The sequence below is a fragment of the Ctenocephalides felis genome, unplaced genomic scaffold (assembly GCF_003426905.1).
Source record: "Ctenocephalides felis isolate EL2017-DRISC unplaced genomic scaffold, ASM342690v1 CF-g0.4_SCAFFOLD_01886, whole genome shotgun sequence".
Taxonomy (NCBI): Eukaryota; Metazoa; Arthropoda; class Insecta; order Siphonaptera; family Pulicidae; genus Ctenocephalides; species Ctenocephalides felis.
The window spans coordinates 32,316,042-32,330,805 of record NW_020538040.1 but is presented as its reverse complement, the minus strand read 5'-3'; the positions used below and the strand labels follow the sequence as shown (position 1 = coordinate 32,330,805).

The 14,764-nt window shown below is 29.7% G+C and overlaps 1 protein-coding gene across 2 annotated transcripts in view; it reads left to right on the top strand.

The window, feature by feature from the left end:
- The window catches only part of LOC113378449, a 610,291-nt gene extending 597,165 nt beyond the window's left edge, over nucleotides 1-13,126 (top strand). For both annotated transcript variants that reach the window (XM_026618982.1, XM_026618983.1), the window contains exons 5-10: nucleotides 5,923-8,513; nucleotides 9,250-9,432; nucleotides 9,577-9,705; nucleotides 11,977-12,088; nucleotides 12,393-12,557; nucleotides 12,933-13,126. In XM_026618982.1, coding sequence (XP_026474767.1) covers nucleotides 5,923-8,513; nucleotides 9,250-9,432; nucleotides 9,577-9,705; nucleotides 11,977-12,088; nucleotides 12,393-12,557; nucleotides 12,933-13,084 — 3,332 coding nt within the window. In that variant the 3' untranslated portion in view covers nucleotides 13,085-13,126. The remainder of the gene's footprint in view (nucleotides 1-5,922; nucleotides 8,514-9,249; nucleotides 9,433-9,576; nucleotides 9,706-11,976; nucleotides 12,089-12,392; nucleotides 12,558-12,932) is intronic.
- Nucleotides 13,127-14,764: the final 1,638 nt, after the last annotated feature.

Sequence of the window (14,764 nt, the reverse complement as noted above, 5' to 3'; positions counted from 1 at the left end):
TCAGAATGACGTAACGTACCGATTGTATAGATGGTATAATATCTTCTTCTTTTGTGAACATAAATTGATATGTATTACAAAAGTTGTAATATAACCGTAATTGTAAACTGAATAAAACTCTTGGCTTTTCTTATTTCTTATTAACGATAAACGCTTTGCACAATGGAGTTTCAATTCGGCGCGAACGCTACCGATTCGGTATTGATTTTTTCTTACTATTCAAAAGGTAAAAAAAATCCAGTGTGCTTGATCGACCTCGTTAAAACTGTTATTATTTGATAAGCTTTCTCTATGGCTTAAATTTGAAAAAGATTAAAAAATCTTTTGATGTATTTTAGTTAATTGTATAATATATCACAAAGCCATGGAGCGAAATATTACTAATTAAGAATAGAAATCAGCCGGATGATTTCTGGCTTTGGAATCGTTAACTTAAATTTTAGAATAACCATAATATATTACATTATAATGATGCATATCGAATTGTATACGTATACATATGTAGTTCTATTTTATTTTTTCAAATTTTGGTTTTTCTAAATTAATATAATTTAAAAAAAAACTTTTTTTGGAAGGCAATGGAAACGATATAGAAATTAGGTTCATATGTTAATCTATAAAATCATTCACAATATGATTTTAATTTGTATTTAATAATATATATATATATATATATATTATGTATTACTTTATATAATATATTACATAATTTCTATTTGTTTAGCTATTTTGCTGCTCATACTTCTTTGATGTGCTAATTTGAATTGCATATAGAAAACACTCATTTATCAGAGAAAAACAAATTGATTTAATTGACCGTGGTAAAAACAACCTGCATCTTCAACTGTTTATAATAAATTATAATTGTATGTGAAGAGATATAAGTTTCATAACAATAAGAGAGCTTTATAGATATGAAATAATTTATAATTTTGACAACAGTAAACAAAATTGTTGAAATCACCGTTTTGTTGTTGCTTTTTATGGATACACGAATATTTTAAAATTTATACTTATCTTGTTTAAAAAAAAGAAATCAAAGAAGAATATTTATAAATTTTATGAATTTTATTTTGCCAAGCAAAAAAAATCAATACAAATAGCAACAGTCAGTTAAAAGCAAATGAATTTAACTCACAGTTTATTCCAAATATTAATATAAGTAAGTCAATAAGCGAACACAATGTTATTCTCAAAATTTTTATTCACTTGTCGCTAAGATATAAAACAAATAGAATTTTAATCATGTTATTTCCATAGAAACTTTGGTTAGAGTGCGAACTATCTTAAAGTTACAATCAAGATCAAAAACTTTCAGAGAATTATTTTATCATTTGGCTCTGGGGCCGTTCAAGTATTACGTAACCACTATAGGGGGCGGGGGGGTTATGGATTTGCTCATTTTGGATTGACATGGGGGGCAGGATAGTAGTCTGGATGATGATTACGTCATAGGTAGTATTTTTATTTTTTTTACCGAATGGCAACCTTACATTGTCTTTGCTAGTACCAAAATTTTAAAATAAGTTTATTATGTTCGCAAGATTATAATGATTTTGTTACTCCATGTTGAATACCATATCAGTAAAATCTCTACATCCTAAACCTATTTTCTTATTTTTAAAATTATAATTATAATCTAATAATTACAATATTTAAAAAAACAATACATTAATTGCAAAATGTTTACGTAAGTATGGGGGTAGGGGGTATTTGTATATTATATTATTTGTCTAATTGCCTATTCCTAATTCGATGCGTATATATGCATTGAATATGTATATTTTACGATGGTTCATAAATGAATGCGCGGTATACTTCAATAATAACTAGGTAGCCGAAGCAATTAATTAATAACTATTTTGCTAAACGCTCATACAGAATATATCTAACTTTTCCAATCTCAGTGGATCGTTGAATTATTTTAATTACATCAGATGCAATCAGCGATGCGGTTTATCAACTGCCCATCGATGCATTTCAATCAATTTTATATTCTTTATGTGATGTAATTTATGGCGATTATGATGTACGTCGTCATGAATAAATGCGATGTATGTGAAATATTATCGCCTTTGTGCGACATCTCACGCGATGTCTTGTAAATGTTTGTGTGGAAAATTCTACTCACATTGGTGTACAAGGGATCTCGGTCAGCCTGGTGCCAAGCAGTAATGAATCGGTTTTCACTTGCAATATATAGTGAGATATGTAAAATAAAATACGAATGGAGAAATTGTAAAAATAAATTCATCAAATAGAGATGGTACAAGCGTTGGTTTGCCTTCTGAAAAGCAACATATTTAAGTGAAATCATAACAGCTTATAGGATCCATAAGCTCTCATTGCTGTAGAAATAAAAATTAAAAGAAAAATTGATCCACAATATTTCATCCTAAGCTAAATTGTATGGTATTCTGAAAAAATATTTTGATATCACTAAATTGAATTTGTAATGGTTTACATTTCAATTATTGGTCGTGCGAGTGGTGATCAGCTAAAGCGACATGCTACTCATTACATCTTAAAGTGGATATTTCTTGAAATAAATTCATAAAGAACAATTTTAGTAGAATAATTTATAAATTGCCACAATCTTTGTTTTATTTGCCCAGCAAGTTACCTTTTTAATGGAATTACTCATTTTTGTTCGTTGTAAATAATAGGGTGGAAATGGAAAGATGGGTGGAAATTTGGCTATGAATTTTTAATGAAATTAAAACCAAGCATTTATTTATGCAACAATTTTAATAACATAAAGTAATATACTGATAAAATTAACTATTTTTTTAACATCTTCCACATTTCTTATCTAAAATCAGCCTTAAACGAAGCAGCATTAAGCAGTGTATTACTGTAATCTAAATTACCATAGCTATTTATTTTGTTATGGATATCTAAAAAAAGTCGTTTTAATTTTTAAATAAAATTAACTTTTCTTATATTACTTATCTTTATTTTACGTATATTATCGATTTTTCGTCTCAATTCCTGGTGGTTGTAATCCGTAGAATGAATCTATTTATGCATATATAGAGCAGGGGCGGGCACAAAGGTCCAATTTGACCTTGAGCAATCATATTGTGAAAACCAAACCAATCATATCATAACAAATAACACATATCACACTAACAACATTCTGACTATGCTCAGTACAAATCCCAGCTAATTCGTCATGGTAGAAATGCTGTTTATTCAAAAAGTTGTCACTTGGTATATTTTACTCCACGGGCAGGATAAAAAGGGACGGCAAACAGGATCAATGTCTTATTTTTAATTTTAAAGATATTTTACGAAATAATAGCTACATTATTCAACCAATGCGACCTATAAATTCTATGGGTACCTATTATGCAGAGCATTGTATTGTATATAACTCTTTATGTAGTATTTTGTTAAAAATAATGAGCAGCATAGTTGGAATTACTATTTATTTGATTTATCTCTTGCTCATTGCTTTTTTTAGCTTACTTTACTATTTTTTTTATTATTCACACCTTTACCAGGATAAAAATTCAGTTGGTCATTTTTAATATAATATTCGATCTCTTTGTATTAGATACAAGAATGCTTATTATATATAGCAGAATAATCGCTCAATATGGAATATGTAAGAAAAGCACAATAATAATTTATAGTTGTAATGATGTATTACAATTGTCATAGCCGTTTCTCAATACGAATCATATTTGTCTTCTTGTCTTGATATTTCCAAATGTTTATTATCCGCACTGCTCCGGATGCAATAAAAAAACCGGATCCAATGTGGGCCATACAATCATCTTAATTACTTTTCATATTGAATAGGCTAAATTAACGGTTTTCTTAACATAAATTCATTAAAACATGTACTGGATTTGGAATTTTGTACTTTGCACTAGCATTGTTTATTTATATTTTATTTCTGTATTGCTCATTGCACAAATTGTAATCTCAAAGCTCTTTATTGGATATTGATATTGTTTTATTATTACATTGTATTGCGTATTCGATATCAAATATTTCATATGCGTGATTTTTTATCGATGATCGACAGTATTTTATATTTGTATTTTGTTTATAATCAATTCATGTCTATAAAAATACCGTATATATACTGGTCGTTTTAAATCGATTACTCCTCTAAATTTGTCAGTTGAAAATACAAATATTTATATGGATGTCATAAATACGTAGCAATAAACCATAATTTAATCAGCGCACCGATTGTTAATTTTATTCCGGTGTTCTATTTACACTCCTTTAACTGCGGAAAGATCTAGTGTTGTGGCAATATCAAAAGCCGATAAAAATTTTAACTTGAACTGAATGCTCAGCGAATTGTGTAAACGACATGTAATAGAAATTAAACCACAGAACTGAAGTCAATTAGAAAATAATGAATTAACAGGTTAATTAATTTTTTCTTATCAAAAAATGGCCTTGCATTTTCACTCGTACGCAAGAGTACCACGATACATTAATTTATGTTGTCACTTTTCTGAATTGTGTCGTATTCTTGTTATTAGTGGTACAATAGCCGAATTAAAATCAGTGTTTCTAAATACTAACAATTTTAGTATTTAAATTATTGTGAACAAATAGTATCACAATTAATTTGTTTGATGCACGATATGTAAGATAGGGCGGGACACAAAGGTCCAATTGTCTTTGAGCAATTATACTGTCTAAACCAAATGAAGTACATTACAACACACTTGTCAAATAACCAACTATTGAACTATGTGTTTCTGTTATGTATAACAATAGTCTTTCATTTAAAACTATATTTGATCCAATTATTATTTGCGGTTTAAAAACAACATTCCGAAGACGATTTCGATGCTTGCCTTGTCCTATATTTGGTCCATAGTCACTATTGTTTATATATGCATTTATTCACCTCCATCATTAATTTTATGTATACAATCGCTTAATATATCTGTTCTTACGTTTCCTAGAAGTCTTTATTTGCATACTTTGCAATTATTTTACTTGTGTTCATCTGGAAGGATCTTTGTGAAGATCTTCATCTTCTCATTTATTTGAAAAGCATATATCAAAAATATGTTGCATTTCAAATTAATCCAAATACTGTGAAATGGCGAAGGAAAATCTATTTTTGCTTTATGCATTTATGAATTGAGTTAATTTATTCAGAACATGTCTTCGGGCATATCACCTATTTATAATTTTTATTTAGTTTAATATATTTATTATTATAATGTAAAAACTCTTAAAATAAAATAAATATATATTATTATGATTAAAAAACCGAATTCAAAATGTTATATGAAAAATTTGTGTTTATCGTTTTTAAGTAATATTTATATTTTCAATTTACTTTAATTCAGGCCGTAGGTTTATGCACTTTTTGTAATACAACTTCACAAGAACACGCATTAATTAAATGGCTTTTTACGCGATATATGGAGCGTGAAGGTGGATATTATCCTGCCTGAAGAAGCAAAGTCACCTTTTTGTTCAATTCTTCAACGTCCACTAGATTTTGATATAATTTTCAAACTTCAAAATTATTAATTAAAGTAATAAAAACATTAAAATTATTATATTTATATAAATATATCACGATTTTACTAAAAGATACATGTATTTGTTAAAAAACTTTCGGGAAAAACAGATGCGTGTGAAAAATTCAGTTGAAGAAAATATCTTTCCGTAGCATGCAAGTGCCTCCACTGCGAATTGAAGGAAGTTATCAATCATAATTTATTGCACTACTTGCTTGACAATTACGATCTGTAAATAAATTCTATGTTTTCTATTACAGTTCAAATTATGCATTTTAATTTTGATATATGATTTTTAATTTTGATGAATTTAACTTCATGAATTGTTCTTTTGACCTGAAAACGATATTAATATATAATTTGCTACACGTATACAAAAAGATTTATATTGATGTAATATTTTTTATTCTAGGTGTAGATGGCACCATGGATTCAACCGCGCAGCTTTTGCCCGGTGGTGAGCATCATGTTAAGACGGCAAATCAGCATCCACCCAGTTTTTCACGTCTTCCCCCTGATGGACACGAGTTTCCACCAAATTACATGGAGCCCAGTAGTCACCAAGATATTTCTAATAATCAACTTCAAAAATTTGTAGAACATACTGCGACTAAACAGGATAAAATAAAAATGGAATCGGAACAAACGAAATTTGCTCAACCGTCTGTTGATATAAAAACATCGGAAGAGAAGAGTATTAACCCTCCGCTGCCTAGATCGGTGCCTCCATTGCAAACATCTAAAGTGAAATCCCACAATGATTCTCCGACATCGGATAAAGTAGCGAGAAAACTATCTGGAGATTTATTATTGATTAAATCGAAAGATGAAGTGGACGAAGCAGCAAAATATTCTGCACGCAAACATTCGGTTGGGTCATCAGAAGACAAGACTGCAATAAGTGATTCTTTGAAATTGAAAAACTGGCGCAAAGATGTAAAATCTTCCTGCAGTGTCCGGGATAAAATAGCTATGTTTTCTAACACTCATGAACCTGAGCAGCCACTTTTCCCGTCTCCTGCAGTTGTATATACACCCAGCAAACGCTTATCCAAAACATTTAAGAGTTCGGAGGATGTGTTCAATGGAGACGATACTACAACCACAATGTCGAAAAGATTTTCCAAGTCTTCAATGTCCATTGAAAACACTGGAATTACCCCTGTTTCACCCGATGGTCATTCAGTAACAAAAAGTGTGGTTCCCATAGATAGTTCTCCAGAAAAACCTATTCAACGTTATTGTTCAATGGATTTCCAGGGTAAAATTACGGAAGAAAACAATGATGAAATTAACACAATTACGTTGAACACCTTCAATACACTTCCAAGATCTACAGAGAAAGTGATTTCTAATGGTATTTTAACACGTACCACTAGCTTTTCTGGGCCACAATATATTGATTCCCAGAACAATACTAATGGTAAGCCCTGCATGCCTTCTAAATTAAATGAAGAGCAACGAAAAAATAGTTTGAATTTACTAATTGAACAACGTAGAAGATCAATATCTAAGTTGCGTGGTTTGGTAATTCCCGAAAAGGTACCCGAAATACAATCAATCGCTCCAATAATTGATTTGCCTGAAATAAAAAGCAGTAATTGTATTTTAAACAAACCGCGTGTGCAGACGAAAACACCTGACTATAGCACAATCACACCAGTTAGGATTTCTCCACAACTCGTATCGCCACCGCCATGGAAATCTCCGCAGAATAACAACGTACCTAAATATTCACCTGCATTTAAGAGAAAAAGTTTGCAGCTATATAGCACAAGAACCAGTGAAACTGATGCTGTAAACGGTAATGCTGTAAATGACAATGTGGAAATAAAGAAAACTCCAGCGAAACCTCCGAGGACATCTTTGGTGAACGGTAACGGTTATCGCAAATCATCTTTGACGAATAGCGATTCGCCGAAGAGTTTAGACAGTGCCATTGACAATTACGATTATTTGGAGAACAATAAGTCATTGACTTCATCAAAATCGGTATTGCATGATTCGCGTACAGACGATGACAGCGACAATGATTCTGCGGTCAGTTCGAGTCAGTCGAGCTATGCATCAAGAGATTACTCATCTCCGCCATCACCACATAGCGCCTTATGCAGGACTCCTTCTTCGGAAACTGCATCTAGTGCAACATCCACACTGACGTCAGGATCTCATCCTAGCAGCTGCTGTGGAAGTAACTCTTCATCGTCTGCTGGATGCGGCAGAGTACTAAAGCCTCAGAGCGTAGAGGCTATTAACCGTAAAAATATATTGGCGTCTGCAAAATGCCGTTCCGGCCGCGATTTGAGCGGTTCGCCATTGATTCAACGAAAATTTGATGAAGACAGCACTGATGGTAACGAAGAACCACCATCAGCACCACGATATAGCCGTGTTAAACAAACTACTACCCCGGTAGCCGCTTATTCTGAAACTGATAGTACCGAACCAAGTAGTCTTGAATATGGTTTAGCTCAGCAAGAACCTGCATCGGATAGCGATACTGAAATCCGCAAATGGGTGCGTAATGAAGCAAAATATGTCATAGCACCTACTACCGCAATTACCCCGGTTACAACAAGCCGTACGCGAAGATCACTTTTGGAAGACAGTGATTCTGGTGATTTAATGGATATGCTATCTAATTCTAATAATAAAACTCCTTCGCCTGTCACTAGAAGCAAAACAGATATACTTTTAAAGGAAAAGCGTTCCACAAGCGTAAATGATATTAGAAAAACTTTTGAGAAAACTTCACCGACATCGCAATTTGCAACTGGCCGTTCTAAATTGATGAATAACCATAAAGATAATAATAATGGATTAATTTATAATCACCAGCGCATTTCATCTTTAGACTCCACGACCAGTGAGGGGTCTTCGGGAGTCTCCTCGATGTTGGCAAATGGTCAAAATAACCACAGTGGCTCAAGCAATAATCTACAGAGTGGAGATTTTGGTAGCATTTCTTCTTTGGCGTCTTCAACCAGCGTCATCTCCCAGCAGGTAATATTTTTTGTGATTTAAAAATCAACATTTTTTTTCAAGTTTTTGTTTCTGCTGAGAAAATATGCAAAAATCAAGTATGGGTAATCAAATAATGTTATTTGGAAAAAATATTTGATTCGGATTTTTTATAATTTGATTTTCTTACTTTTCACTTTCAACTTTTCAATGAATGCGTAATTTTTTCAAATTTATAATATATGAAATCACTTTTTTTTTATTTAAATGATTTCATAAAAAAGTTAGGTTACTAATAACTTGCACAAAATGTCATATCAGAGGTCCATGTGAACTAAGTATTGTATACATACTTACATGCATAACTAAGATTGCATATTCTATTCTCTCGTTATGCGATTTTCGATCGCGTGATTAGTTTGTGCTTTCGTCAATAGAAATTTTATATGTTTGCTTTGTTATTATTATATGTTAATTTATATTCTTGCATTAATGTTGCCAGGGAAGCGAAAATTCAGTCACATACAATACGGTTATCTTCATTATATAACATTAAGTTTATTCTTTTATATGCGCAATGGCTTATACATTATGAAAATCATATTGTTAAACAGTTTCACTTGTAGTTTGTCTGATTCGAAACCTACGAAGGCGAGTGGAATATTCAATTTATTTATGATTTTATCAATAAACGATTTTTTATATTGTGATATAATATTTCAATGTGATTATTATATGTATCTGTGTAAATATTAATCCTTAAATGATCATTTTTTAGGAGCTGCAGCAACTTATTGACGAAGCAAATTCTGTTTCTGAGGGAGCTTGTTCGCCATCCAGCAATAGTTCTACTATGGCACTCGGCGATGCTCTAGTAATAGTTTTACATAGAGATGCACCAGGCAGTTCAGTTGGAATCACTTTAGCTGGAGGTGCAGATTATGAAACTAAAGAAATCACAGTAAGAAAAAATATATTTTGTATCACAACTTATTTTATTCACTTATAATTCATATCATTACATAATAATTTTACTGACAAAAATTTGAGGTAGTGAGCAATTTATCATGTATAAGAAAGAATTCAAATCGAAATGTATTTTCAGATACACAAAGTTTTAGTCGGTAGCCCTGCTGATCGGGATGGCAGAGTTCAAAAGGGTGACCGCGTACTTTCTATTAATGGAAAGTCAATGAAAGGTGTAACACACAGAGAAAGCTTGGCTATTTTAAAGGTAACATTAATGATATTTTAAAATTGTTTTTAGATAAAAAAAAAAGATATATAATATAATTTCCTATAATAATTATTTTTCGTTAAAATGGTACGGGGTTATAGTCCACTCATTTAAGCTTAAATTAGGTAAAAATTTCGGAATTCGAGATACCTAGCTGTAAGTTTGTAAATACTTGTATATTGACACCCTAAAGCTGTCTCAAAACCTACATATGGTAGGGTGTCAATACCATACGTAGGTTTTGAGACAACTTTAGGGTGTCAATATACAAGTATTTACAGACTTACAGCTCGGTATCTCGAATTTCGAGGTGAACTTACTGTAATGACTAGACTATAATCAATTTATTATTTTTCAAGCGTATATTGTGACTAAAAAACATTTCTGAGAATAATGCCAAAAGTTTACATACTTACAGTCAACTCTTAGATAAGGCAGTGAATACGTACCGTGTAATATGGAAACCGTTCTAAAAGAAACTCGGATTTATCGTACAATCCAGGCTAATTTATAGTGCCTTCTATAAATTAGCCGACTATATGCGAATGAATAACCGCGTTGTATGGGAATCGTGCTATAAGAAACTCCGAATTCGTACATATCACAGCACAGTTTTTCACTTAGTATTGAATTCTAGATTCAATAAAATTTATTGATTTTGCAACAGACTATATTTTTTCTACAACTTCCAAACGATTCTTGACAAGAGCCTGAAATAATATCTATTATTATTGATTACGGCTAGCTTATGAATAAATAAATAAAAAAATAAATAGATCTTTATAGCTTTTTTTGATCATTGATCTGTATCTCCATATAATCTTGATCCCCATGATCTATAATTTGAATTTTATCTTCAAGCGATACAAACCTTCTTTTTAATCGTATCCCAAAAGAGAGTTGACTGTTGTACTGAATATAGAATCAGTGTTTATGATCCATTATATAAATAAATATATCCTGAAAGCCATACCCATAAAACCAACTACTAATTTAACAATTATTGTAATTTATAAATTGAACTTTATAATTTGACAAAACTATTTGATATATATATTGTATATTCAATAACGCCAATTGCGTGGGTCAAACTTCGATTGTTATTTAAGTATTTTTAAACATACAAAACTCACCTTCTTCGTTACTAGTGAAAAGTTATATTTACTTCTTGTGAAATGAATGAATTGTACAAAAATTATTGGTTTTTAAACAAAACTTGTATTAATTTATTTTTAACTTCCCGTAGGGCAAGTTATAGTAATCGCAAAAAAATCGAAAATGAAAATTTTTATATATCTTTACGTTTCAAAGGTTTCTGAACATTTTGGCATACCTTAGAAAAAATGGATGTATGTGTGTGTGTGTGTGTGTGTGTATATGTGTGTGTGTATGTATGTACGTGTGTGTATGTATGTGCGGATACAAATTTTCGTCGACGATTTCGGGAACACGGATCAACCGATTTGAATAATTCAAAAAACATTCGATTCGTATTCATAAGAAGACGTGCTGATTAGTTTTTGGCGAAGGCAGGTCTAGCCGTTCCGAAAATACGGGGCAAAAAGTGCCAAAAACGGTACATCCGTTTTTAAGAGAACGGAGCGTCCGATTTGAATAATTCAAAAGACATTTTACTTGTATTGACAAGATGAAAAATTGATCAAATTTTCATGAAGGCAGGTCTAGCGGTTTCGGAGATCTAATGAAAAAAGTAAAAAAAAATGCTATTCGGCGGTTGAAAATGATCATTAGACATATGCACATCAAATTATCAGATATTTTATAAAGATTTTAACAATAAGTATAATTTTTTTTCACATTTCTATGGGTTCCGTACCAATGCTTATGCGTTAGGCGGCAGCGCGGCACTTGCGCTGTGACATTTCGTCTCTATGCAGTTCAAGCAGTACGATTGCATCGAAAAAAAGTTCAGAATTTCCAAAATATGTCAAAATGAAGAAAACATTTTTCTTTTCAAAAAAAATTTTTGTTTTCAAAAAAAAATTTTTTCTTTCAAAAAAAAATTTTTTTTTCAAATAAATTTTTTTTTTTCAAAAAATAGTAATTTTTTATCAAATTTATAGTTTTTCAAAAATCTAATTTTTTCGAAGTAAATTTTTTTCAAAAATGTTAATCGTTTTTAAAAAAAATATTAATTTTTGGTACGGGAAGTTCCTGCAATTTGCCTTAAGGCACGATGCCCTAATTGCCTCAAGACAGAATTCCACTTACAGCTAGTTGTATCTAATGTTTGTACTATTTTATTAGGCACCACGTTCAGAAGTAGTTTTGGTAACTTCGAAGAGCAAAGGACTAAATGCACCTTCAGTGGCGTCTGCTTCAAAAAGTATTCGAAAATCGATATTACTTCAACCAAGTAGTAAGTTAATTTCTTCTTGTAATTTTAATATCTAGTGATCTTTAACTAGGTTAAATAATATTTATAATAAATAAAAATAATAATTATATTTGAAGTATTGTTAATGTTCAAATAATGTAATTTTTTTGTTTATTTATATGACAATTTTATTGATAATAATTAATACTGTCATGTTTTAATTCTTATAACTATATATATATATATATATATATATATATATATATATATATATATATATATGAATACATTCTTTTAAGGGCAATACATAAAAAAATAACATTTCTCTATTTTGATATATTTTCAGACTTACAATCTCCATCGGATGAACAAAAGATATTGCCATTATCTGATCCTAATGCTTTGACAATCACATTGGAGAAGCAAGGTGCCAGCCTCGGTTTTAGTCTCGAAGGAGGTGTGGATTCACCCTTAGGAGACAAGCCTTTACTTATCAAGAAAATATTTACTGGTACGTATCTTTTCAAATGATTTTTATTGTCCATTTTATTCACTAACAAACAAAATTAAACCGTTTTGTTTGTATTTTTATATTTAACAGATTATAATAAATTTTTTCAAAGTCATCAGGGCGCATCATTAGGAAAATATGGCTTTAAACTTTGGCATATTGTATTACACAAAATGGTCAACTTTTGAGAATGATATGGTCAAGTAATAAACATGAGATTATATAATCACTTATCTCGCAAAATTAAATCATTTTCTATTTTTTATTCTATACTAAAATGAAATCAATATGTTTTTTTATTTAGTGTTTGATTTAATTTTGTTATTAAACTTTCTTGTATGCAGTGATACTCATGTTACGTATTTTTTACTTCAGGTGGAGCGGCAGATAAAGACAATCTATTGCGAGCAGGCGATGAATTAATAAAAGTGAATGATCAATTTGTGACTTATCTTTCCCGGGTAGAAGTTTGGTCAATGATGAAACGATTACCTAATGGACCAGTAGAGATAACTATTAAAAGATAATAAGATAGCTATCATTAAAGTGGAATTAATTTATTTTATTGAATGAATATCATGAGTATATACTTAACATTATTTTCTTGTATAATTGTTATTATACATACATATATATTTATATTTATATATATATATATATATATATATATATATATATATATATATGCATGTACTTACATGTAGAAATCTCCATACATCAAATAAAAATCAAAAAATTTTTGAGAATATTAATTGTGCTAAATCTTCAAACATATAATCAAGTATTATCATCAGTGAATAATATTTATCATTTTTACTATTGATAATACTTAACAACACTGGTGGTGTTTTGACTTACACATAATATGAAATTGCGATATTTGACATAAGATTATGTGTTAAAAAGTTTGGTATTAAATACTAAAGATACTTGATTTGTTTTTATGTATGGATTTTGAAGATATATATATATATATATATATATATATATATATAGTAAATCGTAGACATGTGTTTGAAATAAGCGACTTTATGTTATCATGTACTTATAGTGAAAGCAAAACATCAAAGGCAAATCTCCATAAATAATATTGTATCTAAATTATAATTAAATATTGTTTATTGGAAATTTGTGTTGATATTTTTACTTTTTATGAATATTCTTGTTAGTGAGTATTCCAATCCTACTTTTTATAAGCAAAATACTTTACATAAACAATGATCATGTTTAATGTAAAATATTTCCAATATTGGATATGCAAGGTGTTATGTATAAATTATTAGTAAGAATATCTTAACATTTCATTTAAAGTTAATATACATGGATGTGGCCTTATTTATAAAACACACATCTTGCTTGCCAATTAATGATAGATCCGTTTTATATTTAAACTGTATTTAAAGGTCAACATTATGCATATCAATATCCAAGTTGTGCTTATTTATTGCATTCAGTTTTCAATATGAAATGCAATAATATGAAATTTTGTTTATTTATTTATATGCACACAATTGTGATATAAGTAATTTTATATGGATTTCCAATACATACCTTTTCAGCAGTGTTGATGGAATTATGAAACAATTCTGTTTTTATTATTTGATTTGTAACATATAATATATTATTATTAACATAAATTAATCAAATGAAAATATAATATAATGTAATAGAAAATACATCATTTGTATATTTTTTATAGTTTTATTAACTATAATTATTTCCATTAACTATGTTATTTTTGTTAAATATATACTGATTTGTATAAACAAAGTTTTTATTTAGGAGTTTTTAAAGTAATTTTCTTAAATGAGTGATGCACTGTAGATATTTTCAGAACAATTAATTGCAAGTGGTTTCAATAATCATAAATTTTATAATGCAAAGAATCTGTAAATTTTACTGTTTGTTTGTTGTTCCTCTTTTTTATTTTACTTTTATTGATTATATTTTATCTTTTAAAAATAATAGATCGCAAACACAAAGAACATTTTTCTTATAATTAGTCACAAATTTTATTGAAACAACTAGACAATATTTTACAATTTATTATTTAGTTTCCATCGAATAAACCAAAATGCAAATGCTCATCTGGTTTGATTGTTTTCTGTCTGGATTTTTTTTCTAGTTGAGAGCACCCATAATACTATCACATTGGAAAGCAGAAAAAATCAAGAAAACATGATGTTTTATATGATTTGCTCTTTTAT